Here is a 16,501-nt window from a genome sequence, read left to right on the forward strand (position 1 = left end):
GTTGGCACTGATGAAGGTCTAGAGGATGACCACCACAAACTGTGCAGCAACAGATGAGCTTCTGTCTCTGACCTTACATCTACAAGGTGGACCAACTAGGTATGAATGTCTAATAGAGTGGACAGTGAGTGAACACAGTGAACACAACACACCCCGAAACACAAGCCACTACCATGCCAGTGTCACTGTAGAGCTGAGAATGACCCACCACCCAAACACTACCCTGACTTTTAATATATATGTATATTGTATTTTAAAATCTAAGATTTGCTTACAATTAATAAGATTAAAATTTTCCCCTATATTTGTGGTACATCATGCACCCCTAATTTTATAAAGCCACTGCAGTTGAGAAAAAACAACACGCAATGGGTTTAGCCAATAGATTTTTGAATTTTAACCCAATATAAATCTGATCAAGCAGAACACGTTTAGCAAAGTTCTTCAGCCAGTGCATATGGATGTTTAGCAGTTTGCTGTGCTGCATGACGGTGTTGCCAAAGCCAAAAGCATGTTAGTGACAGCTGACTCTCTCTCCCCTTCACTGCAGAAGAAGACCAACAAAGAAAAAGCACTTGATTGTGAGTGTGTGTGTGTGTGTGTATGTATACAGACAGGCCAGAGAGAAACAGACCAGCACACACTCAAGCGAGCCTACGGCTTTCCAAAACCAGCCTCTCCTGCCATGTCCCTGCCTCCATCATCGTTTAGCCCTGAGTCAGTTGCTTTCGTTTGACTGTTTGTTTGGGTTTTTTTTTTTTGGCTTGCTTTGACTGGGTTGCATTACCTGAGCCACCCCTGTCACGTCCAGGGGGACGCCTTCCGAGGTCTCGATATTTTCACAGCGACACAGGATGGTCATTACTTCCAGAGAAAGTCTATGCAGGCAGGCAGGTGGGCGGGAGGGTGGACAGGAAAGGGGGAGGGGTTAACAGGAGAGGCAGGACAGCACAATATTTTCAAAGCATTGAGAGAATCATTTCAGGGTGCGGGGGGAGGGCATAAGGAGTTAGGAGTTAAAGGTTAGGAAAGTCAGATTAGCTTGCAACTGCACTCCTGTAACATCCGTCAAGTGGCGTGTATCTCCTGAAGGCAGAAGGCACTACAAGGTTAACAGGCTCTATTCCGTGAAACCATGTGACGTATCTTACGGAGGCATTTGAGATTTCATCAAACTCACGTTCAACAGACTGGAGCAAAGAACGAACTCATTTCTATACTGCTTACTTTCTTTGAGGTGTAATAAAGAATAAACAAGCAATCCATCAATCCCTCCTCTACCTTGAAAACACACTTTTCGTCACTGTAGTAACACACTGACTAGTGTGTTAGTTCCTGGCTAGCGCCCAGGCTTGGAGCTGCCACAGAATGTCCTAAGCAGAGTTAACCTACCAAATCTTTGTCCAAATTTGTCCAAACCCACATCCCTCTTTAATAAATCAAAAACATCTTTATACTAAATTCTATCTAAAAAGACTTCAAATATGGCTCTGGCATCTAAAATACAGTACTAAGTCTGAGGAAATTAGGAACCCCTTTACCAGTCGTATTCCTTTTCTACTGCAGGAGACACCATCAATGGTAGTAACACACTTAAACAGTGTTGGTTAACGTGGCATACAAATGAATGGAGTCTTGCCAGTATTCCCGCCTGAATGAGGAATCTACCACTGGTCTTATATGTGGTTTATCCACTACATTATTCAGTCACTTTACATGTAATCACTTTGGGTTTCCATTTGGCACAACATGCCCAGACTCATGAGGAGGGATCCACAATAACCACATCACAATGAGCACAACTTTCACAATACTGCCTGATTTTGGATTTCCATGAGGCAGTAGATAAATAAATGAATAAATAATTTGATAACTACACAGCATGCCCAAAACACAGCGATATGCATAGAGAATCAGATTCAACATAAAATATCTAGGGACAAAACAACTGAGAGACTACTTTTAATAAGCAGCGATAAATCTTCAGGTTCTTCAGGCCATGGCCAAAAAAGCATGCCTAAGTGGTACCAAGCAGGAATCCAGGTTTAATTTATATGATATATGATATGGTAGAAATATTATATCGAATAGTAATAATATTATGTCACAGACTAAATACATCAGTAGCAACAGATTCTATTAAAATACTATTCAGATCCTCCCCGTACTAAATACACTGATTTTTATTCAACATCTGCTGCTCTTCATCTAATTAATCCAGTCTAATTACACTGTTTGTAATAAAACCTGCAGCTGATCAGTGTTTATTAAGCAGTAACAATATCCTCAACATGCTTGGAAAAGCATATTGTCCATCACAATAACAAAATTTATCACAACACGATAAAATATTGTCATGTTGTCCAGCCATACTGGGATGTAACAGTAATTAAACAGGAAGTGGTAAGAATAAACGCAAGCTGGAGTCCAAATCCTGGTAATATTGATGTAGCTTTAGAATAAGATGAAAGTTGACATTAAAGAGAAATATCCGCTTTCAATAGTTTAGCCTTGATTGATTCAGAAATGAAGATGTTACTGGCCGTTCATGCTGAGGATGTCACATCCCATTTACGTGGACTTTCAATGAGAGTATGAACGTGTACATCTTGGTAAAATACCATTTAAGGCCTGTATTGTGTGTGAGCCATGCAAAGTACAAAATGGCCACTAAAAGTGATGCCAGATAAACATCGTTCAGTGTGAAAGAGGCGTAATGTTATCAAGGTCACTGTAACTGCTGCACATTTCCAGCACCTATCACTGCTGGGCTGTGAGTTCAGATAGGTCTCTTGGGCTTCTAATCACAGTTGTAATTTGGACCTCAATTTCACAAAAATGACCATTACCCTGCCTCATGCTCTCACACTTTCAGGGAACTCCCAGCTCATTAGGCCAGCACTTTAATCGTGGCATGAAATGACTAAAGCGCACATTAAAACAAACTCTGAAATAACCAAACATGCAGTAGGGCTGTATGTGACTGCCTTTAGGCAACCATGAAAAAGGCTAGAATTTCATTTTCTATGCAAGAAAGATTTTAGAGTATTTTTAGACATGCTAAAATGCTATTGTCTATACTTTTACCTTTGTATATTATTTTTGAATATTTTGAATGCATTACCATCCAGTGTAAACTCACAGTCAACATTTATCCACACTTTTGTAAAAATGAATAAATGATCAGACCTTATTTAAAACAAATGTAGAATATAAAACGTATAGTTTATAATGGCGTAAACATTAGTATAGGTGTTTTTACATGCGGCAATCTACAGAAACTATGTATCATAATGTTGATGTTGTATAATGTTGTATAATACCTTTAAATGACTTGATTTACACCTGGTCATTTAATGCGCCTTGAGTATAAGGCCAAGCCACATAAACAGGCAAGTGTAAACACGCCCAACACGCATTTAAACCCAATCACTCAAACCACTTCGCTCTAACAGTGATCTATGATGTATTTGAGCCACATGTTACAGCAGTGTAAACACATCCATCTCTCTAAGACACATTCCACAACCACAATCCCTCCCAGTACCCAGTAGTGGATGATCACTACAAACATTAAAATATGTTAGACAAAACGAATGAATTATAAGCCATTAAAGACAATAATCAACCTTTAATTATCAAATATCAGCAACATCCACCTTTGCATGACTGGATGAGGCTGCATCCGTTGTAAAAACACTCTGCAGACCACTGCTGTAGACCCTGGTCTTTTCACATCTGCTACCAAGCACAGGCACCCCCTCCCCTCTCCATCTCGTCTAATAAGATCAGTATGACTCTAACAGCAGCCACTAAGCAGATTGCTTTCTCAAGCAGGAAGATGGAGGAAGGAAGGGCCTCCCAGCCCCACCCCAAACAGAGGCCTCAGCAGCCCTTCCACAACCAGGAACAAGCTGAGCTCTCCACACTCTCCATTTTGCTGAGGCGCCACAAACCCACACCAAGTCCTACACAAATACGCCAAACGCTCAAAACTAGAGAGTAGTTCATCCACTCAGCTGACCTAAACGAGAAACTCCTGTAGTCTGCAATAATTCTGAGCGACACTGCTAAAATTAGTGTCACAACATTTCCATGTTTCCCAAACGCGATTGAGCTGTACCAAATCAACACCTTACAAACCTAATGACTTGTTGTGATTGGACTGTGAGCTAACTGGACACAGTATTGTAGATTTAAATCTGACAGAAAACACTCTGAGTGTGTTTACATGCACATAATTATCTGATAACAGCAGAAAATCTGAGTTTGCCGATAATCTGCCTAACACTTTTACAAGCCCTTCAGCTATTTTCGATTGTATGAAACATCCAGGTCTGTATAGGCTTTGTCAGATTGCACTTGTTTGCATTAAAAACCAGGTGCAAACACTGGAAGGATGCATTGTGATCGGATTACGATCGGACCACTCACACCACATTCCGAGGTGGTCAGGTGGTTTAACACAAGTGTAAATGTCGTTTTCAGGCAAGTAGAAAAAACATCCATACGAGTAATAATTTCTGCAGATCTTGGATTCTCTCTCTTTTGCTCTCTCTATATCTCTAAGCTGTGTGCACATGTGCTTAAGGCTGATTTATGTTCCACCGTATAGCCGGTGGAAGTAGCCTACGCTTTTGTGAGCGTTTATCTTTGTATGTTGGTGTATCTAGGTCACCCTGCAATTACACCGCCAGTCTACTAGTCTGGCAAATAAAGTTTTTATGCAACTGCAGCGACCTTACTGGCGTACGTAAGATAAGTATGTGCTGATGAGTTTTTAAGCTGGAAAGTAAAATTAGATCTCATCTGGTCACACTGGGGGCTCATTTCAGTGGCAAGTGTAAACAGAATCTGGTCAAAGTAGATCCAGATACTACCCCGGTTCAAATAATCAATGCCAGGTGTAAACAGGCTCTATTCTAGCCACTCTATAATCAGGTTTCTTTCTTAATAGAAAATGTAACCCTTGACCATTGATTAGCAACCTGTCAATAAGCCTACCAAAGTCTATCACAAGGTCTGAAGGCAGTTTTCCTATTAACATAGAGTCCCTTTACTGGTAAATACTAATTTGGGACATTATATGTTTGAAACCAGCATTAAGTGTTTACTGTTATCTGGATTTTTATCCAGTTCAGTTTTCACACATGCACTGAATACATTGATTATTCAGCTAAAATCAAGTACTTTTCTTCTTAAAATCTGATCAGAATTTTAACCTGGAATAAGATTGCTTTCTCAAGCAGGAAGATGGAGGAAGGAAGGGCCTCCCAGCCCCACCCCAAACAGAGGCCTCAGCAGCCCTTCCACAACCAGGAACAAGCTGAGCTCTCCACACTCTCCATTTTGCTGAGGCGCCACAAACCCACACCAAGTCCTACACAAATACGCCAAACGCTCAAAACTAGAGAGTAGTTCATCCACTCAGCTGACCTAAACGAGAAACTCCTGTAGTCTGCAATAATTCTGAGCGACACTGCTAAAATTAGTGTCACAACATTTCCATGTTTCCCAAACGCGATTGAGCTGTACCAAATCAACGCCTTACAAACCTAATGACTTGTTGTGATTGGACTGTGAGCTAACTGGACACAGTATTGTAGATTTAAATCTGACAGAAAACACTCTGAGTGTGTTTACATGCACATAATTATCTGATAACAGCAGAAAATCTGAGTTTGATTACATTGATTATTCAGCTAAAATCAAGTACTTTTCTTCTTAAAATCTGATCAGAATTTTAACCTGGAATAAGTTAAATAGCTTTAATGTGGAATAATCAGACACTTGCCAAATTCTGATAATGACTGCCTTATCAGTGCACATGTAAACACACTCTTTCTGCTTGTTATGTGTTTTGAACAATGCAAAGGAAACATATTAGTAGTTACCAAGATAAATCTGAACCGGTAGGAGTGTGGAGCATATACATCACTGGGCACTACAATGTGTAATTCCACGGATACATATCATGCTTCTCATCTCTCCAAAGCCACTTTTAAGCACATTCCAGTCTGCTGTTTTTCAGCACAGTGAACCACAAAGATCTCTTTCAGTGAGCAGTATGCTTGGGATCCCAGCAAACGGTTTGAGAGAGAGAGACAAAGGTGAGTCAAACATAGAGCAAGGCAGGTTAGCAGGGCACACACAGAGCAGGCATTGAGAGAGACTTCAGAGAAACTTGAAAACCAAACAGCAATGGTGTAGAAGAACGTTTCATATTGTAATACAAACATGTTACAGCTGTAATATGCAAAACACAGAAAACACAACCATTAAAAAACTATTTTTTATATGAAAAAAAACAACAATGTGCTAATGTCACTCTGCAAAAGACCCTACTTAATCATTTTAACCATTAAAAGGATCATTTGGATGACAAATATTATCCCTGTTTGAGAGAATGGGATTTCTGCTATATATTACATTAATCTACTCCCTTTATGCAGTGGCAACATCTAAGATACACAATAGATAGGTATAGAGAATAGGCCTAGGCCCATCTTAGGGTCATTATACCAAAGCACATCTCAAAGCATGTCTATAAACACTTGTGTATCATAATCATTATGCAGATAAATAATATTCATATAACTGCTCTTTATGAAACAGAAGAAATTGATTTATTTTCTACTCCAAGTTTTTTTTCTTTTTATCCTATTGCATATTGTTCCATAATTAGCTTTAAAATACTTATTCGGACAACTAGGGAAGTCCCGATCAGGTTATTTTGCCCCCTGATCCAATCAGAGTCTCTTAATGCTGACAATAAGTCAATACTGGTCCGGTCTTTGTGTTTGTAAACATAATGCAACAACACAGTTTAGATAAGATGAGCTGCTAATTAATACTGGAGCTGGAACTTATGTTGGAAAACAATACAAAATATCTAATTAAATAAAAATACTTTTACTTTTTTTTTATGTTTTTTCATGTGTATATCCAAAAAAAAACGAACAGAAAACAGTTATGGGATCTAATCCAGAGTGACTGACTCCTGCATATCATGTTGCTGCTCTTGTATTTTTGAGACATTGCTCATCAGTGTGTCCTGAATTGTTGGATCTTCTGTACTGCTAAATGAAGGACAGAAGAAAATCAACACAGCCATCAGTGTTGATATGCTATCAGTCCACTATAATTATTTGGGTGTCAAAGTTAATCAAAATTCACTTGCAGAATTTGCTTAAAGCCAGGTTGAACTCCATTAGACCTTGCAGCAATATTAATAGTGTTTGTTTTTCCAGTGTTGTGTGTGTGCAGGAAGATCAGTGAGTTGATGAAGTGTGTGTATACACTATCTGTGGGGGCCTGGATTGGCTCCAACTCTCATACTATTCACACTTCATGAACTAAGGGCTGCCCTTCAGTACTAGTTGATAGGGCTGGGCATCATACTAAAAAAATACTCTGATCCAACATATTTGTCTACGTATAGAAGTATTTCATCAGTGATGCAATTTCTGTTAGCTCGCCTAAAAGGGTTAGCGGCCAAAAAGTTTAGTTTTAGATGCATTTTGTTTGCAAAACACATCATGCTTGTTTAGTATATTAAAAAAACTGCTGATGCTGATTGTTGTGGTGATGATGCTGGAAAGGTTTTCTTCTGAGTCTCTTCCATGAAGGTAATGTTTGTGCAGGTGTCATTGCACTGGACAGTAGGACAGTGCACCACCACTCCAGAGTCTTCGAAATCAGCCAACATGCTCAGAGAAAACCCTGGGTGCCTAGCTCTCCCAAACCAAGATGCCTATGCTGGCCAACGTCACCTTAAGAGTGATGAGAGAGCACCATCTAATCACTCAGAGAGGGGTTTAAAAATAGGTCTGTTTTTTCCAGACCTCAAAATGGGTAGATTATAGTCTTCTTCTGCTTCATAAGAATCAATGATTTTAATTTTTAAGAGTACCGGGCAGCTGCTTAGAGGTGCCCATGTCTGCTGATTTGCGGAGGTTTGTGGAGAATTAATAATAACAATTATAATAATTATAAACAAAACCTGAAATGACTGACTTACTGTAGTGCAATGAACAAAACAAAAGAAAAAGTAATATAATAAACTAATATAAAAAAATATCAAATGAACCTGTGGGTTTTAAGGTAAACAGCACATAAACAGAGGTGGCATACCACAGTATTAACAAAAAGTCCTTACTTCTGTATGTCAGTGAGAAGCCACCATGCCCAGGCCCAACCTCCAACTGTGTAGGTCTTCTGGTCGGACCCACAGCACCCACCTATGGAAACAAACCAGTGACAAAATCAAAACCTACTGTGGTGGAAATTCCTAAACTCTAAAAAGAGATGCTCAAGAAGGCGTAAACATGCACGAGCATTTTTCCCCCGCTTGTTAATCACAAGCTCAGGGTAGTCACAGCTTCCAACCAGAGATCAAGGACAATATATTGATACACTCATTCATTATTCTATTATAGTCTAACAAATCACAACGTTTTAAACCTTCTCAATATTGGAGAAAACTGACTGAACAATGAGGGCCTAAAATCTCTAAATTGGTGAGCCCATGATGCTCCAGTTGGAGAATTTAAAATATGAATAATCATCAAACAAGCTGCAAGGCAATCACTGACACAGACGATTCATCAAGATCATCATTTTTAATCTTGCCTGTTCTGGTTCCCTCAAACATGACATGCCTATTCCAGTTCCTGTGATTGTTCCTGTGTACTTTGCAACATGTTTAATTAATCTTCACCTTCTTAGGTAGGATAGCAATAGGAATGCACCTGCTATGCACTGCCCATATTCACAACAGCTAATTAAATCCTCATATTCCTTACAATGAATGTTGTCAGGAAGTAGAATTACAAATATGTAGGTTTAAGCCTCTTTGAGCAAGCCAATAGCAAGGAAAACCTCCCGCAAAGCAAGAGAAAAAAACCTTGAGGGAATCCAAGACTCAAAACAGGGAATCAATCTCTTTTCTAGTCGACATCAGATAGCACAACCGATCAATCAGTAGAATAAGTGGTCAGGCAGACGGAGATAATGGAGAACGCTTGTGCATGTTTTGGATCCCTCATGAATCTTACCATGTACTCACAAATACCATTCAGTAGAAACACTCTCAAACTTTTAAGCTCAGTAAAACCTTCATCTTCCACCCCTTAAAACCCCCCACCCCCCAACCAACGCTCACTTTCACTTGTGTTTTCTGTACCACATAGGCTTGTGAAAGTAGGTCTCCTAAGAACCGATCTTGCCACTGCAGAACCACAAGGCCTGGAAAACCACAAACAGAAAGACGTGCAAACCACAATGTTAGTGCTAGACACACGCAACAACATCTTCAAAGGGTTCGAGAAGTGCTAGTGGAGAACACTAAGCGTAAATGTGCATTTGCATAAAACACAATTGTGTTTGCTGCAGTTAAGCTTTGCTTGGCCCTAACTTCATATGACAGGTGTAAAACTGAAGAACTTCATCCACCAAGTATGTCCTGGTTAATCATCTACACTATACACACTCACAGTGCTTAGTGTGGTTTTATCCAGGCCACAGTTTTAATCCCGTTCAGTGAATGCCTGAGATCAGTTCGTGTCAGTGGACACAATGAAGCCTCCCGTGATTGTGTAGATGCATGCGCGTGACCACTGGTGTATTTACCGCCTGACTGCAATGCAATCTTTCCGCATTTAGGCTGCTGTCTGATTTAAAACTGTATAAATCCTCATGGTCAACCACATCCTTGTTTGTTGCGTCTGCACAGACTAGCAGGTGTCTCTGCTCCTCCCCTGCAGGCTAGAAGAATGAATGTAAATCCAAGTTCTTCTTTTTCAGTCAAGACCATTTTTGAAACATGACATGTTGACTCGGATAGCCAGTTCCTTTATCAGGCACAAAGGGTATTTCATGGGCAATATGACACTATTTATTGTTATTAAAATAAACCGCCATATTACACAATAAGATGCTTTTCTGATAAGGATACTGCCTGTCCTTAAAGAACGTTGAACAACTTTCTCTCTTATTATAGAGAGAGCAGGCCTGCTGCAATGACTATTTTTTGAATGATAAATTATCCCAGAAAAATATATGTAATTTAAAGACCATTTTAGAAGTAATATAATAAAGACCAGTATAATAATAATAATAATAATAATAATAATAATAACAATACAATAGCACAATGCCATTACACCCTTTTTAAGAGCAGTGAACATTGGAATTGCATGAAAATTTATTTTAAAATACCTAAATAAATAAAATAATATAAATAACACCATTCTTTTCAACAAAGTTGACATACCAGCTCATCCACAATGTGCTTACAGCCAAACTGGACTCTTCCAAAACCTTCTGGTGGGAATTATGCAGTCTTTGGTGGAAAACAGCTATTTGCATCGAGTTACACGTTTTAACCTGTCGCTAGCGGTGTAGTGATCACAGAACTTCAGGACGGTGGTTCAGGACGGATCACAGTTTTTGAGTCACGGATCGGATCTGCAAATAAAAAGGGACACACTTTGCTGTCCACTGCAACACCAGAGTGACGTCACTTCAGATGTGATTTCTTCAGAAAGATTTTTGCACAGTGCTAATTTACATTTACATTTAAGGCATTCAGCTGATGCTCTTATCCAGAGCGACTTACAAAAGTGCTTTGCTATTTACCCAAGAAAAACCTCAAAAAAATTCAAAGATACCTCTAAGTTTAGACACTACTAAACAAGTCAGTAAGAAGACCACTCTGCTATTCGCCCAAGTCTGAAGAGGTGGGTCTTCAGTCTGCGTTTGAAGACAGCGAGCGATTCTGCTGTTCGGACACCCAGGGGAAGCTCATTCCACCACTTTGGTGCCAGGACAGAAAAAAGCCTGGACACTTGTCTTCCATGGATTTTGAGGGATGGCGGGTCGAGCCGAGACGTACTTGAAGTTTGACTGATGCAGTTGATCAGTGTTCTTCACTGACTAACACTAGCACTAACAATATCCTCAAAAGGCCTAAAAAAGCATATTCTCTATCACGATGACAAAATGTATCACGATACGATAAAATATCGCCATACTGGCCAGCTATACTTCAACCCCTGTAATATTAATTTAGATCTGCCTTTATTATTGGTTATCTTTTTTTATTACCTAGTATCTTAAATAAAAACGGCATATCAGTTGAGTATCAAGTTTTTCTGTCATTTAACAACCAAATACTTTTGATTATGAAACTCCATGCCTTAACCGGCGGTGCTCAGAAATCTCTTTTTAGTGTACAAACATTCCTGCCACAGTCACACTCCCTTTCTGGTTTACACACACCCCCACACACATAAACAGAGTGAACTTATCGCAGACTTTCCACAGACACATTCTCAGCTGTCAGGCGAGCAAACAGCACTCGCCAACTTGAGGCCACACAGGCCGGCACTGCACACTGCACGGCATCAGTGGTGTGGGATGCTGTAACTTTAGACTAAAATCCTATTTCTTTTCTTGACTGCCAGCCAGCACGTCAGAGCGGTGATGGGACGGGTTTCTGATTCACTACAGTAGTGTGTGCATGTGTGTAGGAGGAGATGTGGACTGATAAGACATGCTCAGCATTCCAGAAAATGTACACAGGAACTCAGAGCAAAGGCCAACATCTTCCTAAAAGCCTTGGATACACTATATGGCATTTAAAGTCACAGCAGATTATAAACAGACTGGGTGTCTCACACTTCCCCACTGAGTTTTTGCTGACTTTTTATGGCTAATGTAAAAAATATATACACACAAAACAAGAAATACAGAATATAAACAAGTTACTGCATCTGTAACGCCTCTTAAAACCTCCAGATGTATTCCTTCTAACCATGCTCCACAGCCTGTACTTTATCCTACAACCTACATAAGGTCGTACTACATTCAAGTCAGCAGGTATAAAGTAAATGTGCTAAACGGCTCCAGAAAGGGAGGGGGAGGGACTGTGTGATTGTGGCTTGCCATGAACATAGACCACTATAGTATTCAAATAAGCAAAAGTGACAATGGCCTACAAAAGACAAATACGTCATCTGATCTGTCATGCGTGTAGTAACCTGCTTTCCAACTCAGTGCAAACATACAAGCTTCTGGGTTGCTCTTAGCAAAGTAGAGCAGCCACAATTACAGCACTTGATTAAGAAATAATGTTGTAGATTATGCATTATGATCACATAGAGGGGAAAAAAATATATTGTTTATATTATAATTGATATGCATTTGAATAAAGTAATCGTAATGAGGTTGGCGATACAGCTTAAATATAACATCACGATTCTTACGGCTGCACGATACTGGGAAAAACCTTTTTTGGATATAAAATGTGGTATTAAAAGATTACTTAAATTTTCACCAGAGACATGTCATGATCTTAAAAACTAAAGGTGCACCAATTGCAAGTTTCTTGGCCGGTCAACACATTATTTTGGTTTGGGTAGATTAAGCAAAGTCATTTAAAGCTTGACAAAGACTTTCCTTATATTTTATCTGAAACATTCATTGACAAACATTAATGTAAACAGTAATGTTAACCACTTAAATGCCCAGAGGCCAGCCGGAGGGCCAACAGTTTTATGACACACTTCTATTACTAAGCACAAGCCCCACCAGTTTGCACAGAAGTCCCTGTAGTTACTGAGTAATACGCCTTAGTGTATAACAAGCCTCGGGGTGTTAAGGGGTTAAAGGAGCTTCCAGTCGTTTTGTAAACAATGGCTGAAGCTACTGCCCTTTCCTAAATAAACCCATAATTCAACTAAACATTTTACGATAATGCTTTTTTCTGTCATGTTAGAATAGACAAAGCTGGTAGGGTGATATCATAATATGCTTTTCTGTGTATAAAACAGGGCATCATCGGTAGCTTTACCACTGACCAAATGCATGTTTCAATACAAAGAGATCTGAATTAATCCTGTTTAATTGAATATAATTTTTTTTTAAACTTTTCACAATTTTTTTACATTTTTACAAATTTAATTTAATTAATTTAATCATTTTTCTGTGGTAACTCAATGGTAATGATGCTACACCTCTCAGAACACTGTAATGTTTGGTACAGTATACAAGTCAAACGCAGAAAGTTACAGTAGCAGTCCTTAGCACTTAGCACTGTTTGATGGTGTGACATTTTACATGTGACCTCAGTATCAGCTAATCAAAATCAACACCAGCGCTTAGCTCCTGTTTAACTGTCAAAATTGACAATCAGGGAAGAAGAAGCAAAAAAGTAAGCAGAAGTACTAAAAATACAGCAACACAATTAACGACATGCAATGAACATATCAACTACAACCAACCACAACTTCCATCCACTCTAAGCCTAAAGGCTTATCTGACTTTAGACAATAGTGCAAGTAGTGCACAATAGTGCCTTTCTGATGCTTTGTTTAGCATCTATTGTTTAGGGCTCAACATAAAGCTACAAAGGGTTCAGGATCAGTGCAAATCCAAATGGTTCTTTGCACTGTCATGATTCTGTATAGACCTATTGCCTTTACTAAAGAAACCCTGAAGAACCCTTTATAGGGCAACAAAAGTGAAAGTAAAAATGCATACAGGTAGTTTTACTGTTTGTCACAAACTGCATGTTTGTGTAGATGGTATTGAGTCCTCTCTAATTGTAACACAGTAGCTGAATTATCTCCCCTCCATTTTTATCTTTTTACTCTGACTGGCTGAGTGTTGCCTGTGACACCAAACATGTTGAAAATCATCACAGAATTGGCCTCTTACTGGGACATTTAATCTGTCTGAGGAGTAATAAAGCATATCTCAATACTGTTTCACTTGTTTCACCTGAACCCCTCAGAATCAGAGCTTACCTGTGAAAGGTTTTGGACACAAATGAAAAAAGCATGAGATCATCTGCTGTGATAGACTGCTGAGATGTAGAAGACAGCTTTATAAGAAATGAAGAGAAAGAGAAGTCTTATATGAATCTTATTCAGCTTCAGAGTTGAGATCAGTGTGACCAAAAAGAGATCAAGTCACCTGTGAGATTTATTTTTTTGATCAAAAAGTTCTGAGGAGCTAAATTTCAGAAACAAGAAAAAACAAAGGCTGTGGGAGACTGGGCAGGAGGACAATGAAACACAACATAAAAGATAAATTTTCCATTGCTCCTTTTGCATTAGATTATTTTTTATTAAAAACGTAAAGAAACTGTCATTTATAAATATATAAAGTGTATACCACTTAGCAGATCACCGCTGTCACACAAAAAAACAAATTTTTTCAGTAGTTTTTTTAACTAAACGTAAATGTTATTCTTTCCGCTGTTTCAAATTTCTATAATAAATGAACCAACAGAAGTGCTCCAAAATTACTTGGAATTAAACCTTTGTACACTGACTTCCTTTCAAAGTTTTTTTTTCCTTCTTCTCCAAGTTGCTGTGTTTTTTGTGTAACCGTGACAATTATTATTATATTATATTTGGGATGGTTATATGCTTATATATACATATATTATATATACACATATATATTATATATACATATATTTTTAAGCAAAAGTTTCTCTTTGGTGTCAGATTGCAGAAGTGGGGGGGGGGGTTATTTCAGGAAGATGACACCCCATGCCAAAGCACATATGGTATTATACATTTTACATATAATATGTAGTCTGTATTACAATATAGTCTGTATTATGTCTGTAGTTTAATTATGTATATGATATTTGACATTATTACAAAACATATGTATAAAATCTTACACAGACAAAAACTAAATTTTTGTCTGTTAAAATTTAGCTAATAAAGGATTATCTTATCTTATATTTAATGTATGCTGTATAGTTTTTACTGTATGTTGTACTGTATCTTAGTAGTGTTTGTTTTAGTGGAGGAAAGTAAAAAGTAAGGCAAAGTCTAAATTATACAGTGTAACTACCTGCTTACTGTGCATTTTTGAAAGTACAAGATTTTATCATTTGATTCCACACACATTATATTATTCCTCTGTTAAATCTCAATTTAAAACATTTTTTTAAGTTTATCTATGTTTATATTCTAATAAAGCGTTGCCCAATATGGGCTGAGGCCTGATATTTCTATGTACTTATCTGCCAATGCGACACATAAATGTTTAAAATTGTAAAATAAATATCTATAATTTAAAAAGTATTCCTCATCACATCACAACTTTAAAAGAAACGGACATGGTTGTTAACGGACCCAAAAGCTTCCAGAAAACATCTTGGCACAAAGAGGATCTTACCCCTAACTTTCAGGAAGACTGAGACTACAAATGAATGAGTAAGGTCACTAAAGTTTGTCATGTGACTCGATTCAAACAGAAATCAACTGAGCCCACAGTCACTTCATGATCAAAGGAATTCAAGTTTTTTTTTTCCCAATAAACTCCCTATTTTGTGACAGCTTTGCAACTTACTTCAGCATGAGGGGAGTTGAAGGGAGTTAGATCAGGTTTTATAAACTTTATTTGTACATCGTTGTACAAAACGTTGAGATTATGGCCCATATTAATCATGTGGTATTTATACATATATACAATGATAAAACATACAATATTTCAACTATTTTAGAAACAACTCTAGATACTCAATGATAAACAGTATACTGTAATACTGTCTCGCGATCTCGAAATGTCGCAACCTTTTCTACTCAAGGCCTTAGAGGAGGGGAGACCTATATAATCTACATATACCCTGACCTTGCTAACAATATTTTAGTGTTACCGTGATGAATTTTGTTAGCATAACACACAATCCCATTTCAAAATGTATCGTACTTTATCATCAGTACAAGGGTTGGGTACAGATGTCGGTACTTTTACGGGTACTGACTAAATTACTCAGTTAATGTTTTGTTATTATAGAGAGAGTAAAGTACCGAAAAAAACAGTGTCGTCTGTTACTGGTACCAAATTCCATTTGCATTTGCAATTGCATTTTTTTGTCTGGGTACTAATTTTATACATATCATGTTTTGTAATAATGTCAAAGTATCGTGACACAATATTTTTGCCACGCAGCCCTATAAGTCTTGATGGATTTTTTAATTACAAGGGCCTTACAAGAGGAAAACCTATATAATCAATATATAACCTGATCTTGTTAACGATATAGGTTTGGGTACTGAAGTCTGTGCTTTTATGGGTACTGACAGAATTACATGTGTTGTTATGTTGTTATAGAGAGAGTAAAGTACTGAAAAACAGTGTTGTTGGGTACCGGTACTAATTTCCAAATTCTGTGATTCAATGAACTGCACGTTACATTACAAAGCACAGCATTAGTCTTGTTTAAAAGGATGCATTACAGCAAATTCTGAATAAAAATCACTGTTCGAGAATATTGATGGATGTTTTTAAGATGTGGCCCTATTTGTGCTTTTTTTTTGTCTGTGTACAAATTTTATACACATCACATTTTGTATACATGCCAAAGTATCGTAACAATATTTTTGCCGTATCGCCTAGCCCTACAAGAATACAGCTTCCTATTAACCATTGGTAATTATACAAATGTGTAAATGTGTAAATCTACACAGGACTA

General features: G+C 38.1%; 1 protein-coding gene across 1 annotated transcript in view; it reads right to left on the bottom strand.

Annotated features, from left to right (window-relative positions):
- Nucleotides 1-16,501, bottom strand: part of LOC140538711 (flotillin-2a-like) — a 40,672-nt gene that overhangs the window by 21,921 nt on the left and 2,250 nt on the right. The window contains 1 exon segment of the mRNA XM_072661253.1: nucleotides 8,159-8,240. Within this exon segment, the coding sequence (XP_072517354.1) occupies nucleotides 8,159-8,240 (82 nt within the window).

The sequence above is a fragment of the Salminus brasiliensis genome, chromosome 1 (assembly GCF_030463535.1).
Source record: "Salminus brasiliensis chromosome 1, fSalBra1.hap2, whole genome shotgun sequence".
Taxonomy (NCBI): domain Eukaryota; kingdom Metazoa; phylum Chordata; class Actinopteri; order Characiformes; family Bryconidae; genus Salminus; species Salminus brasiliensis.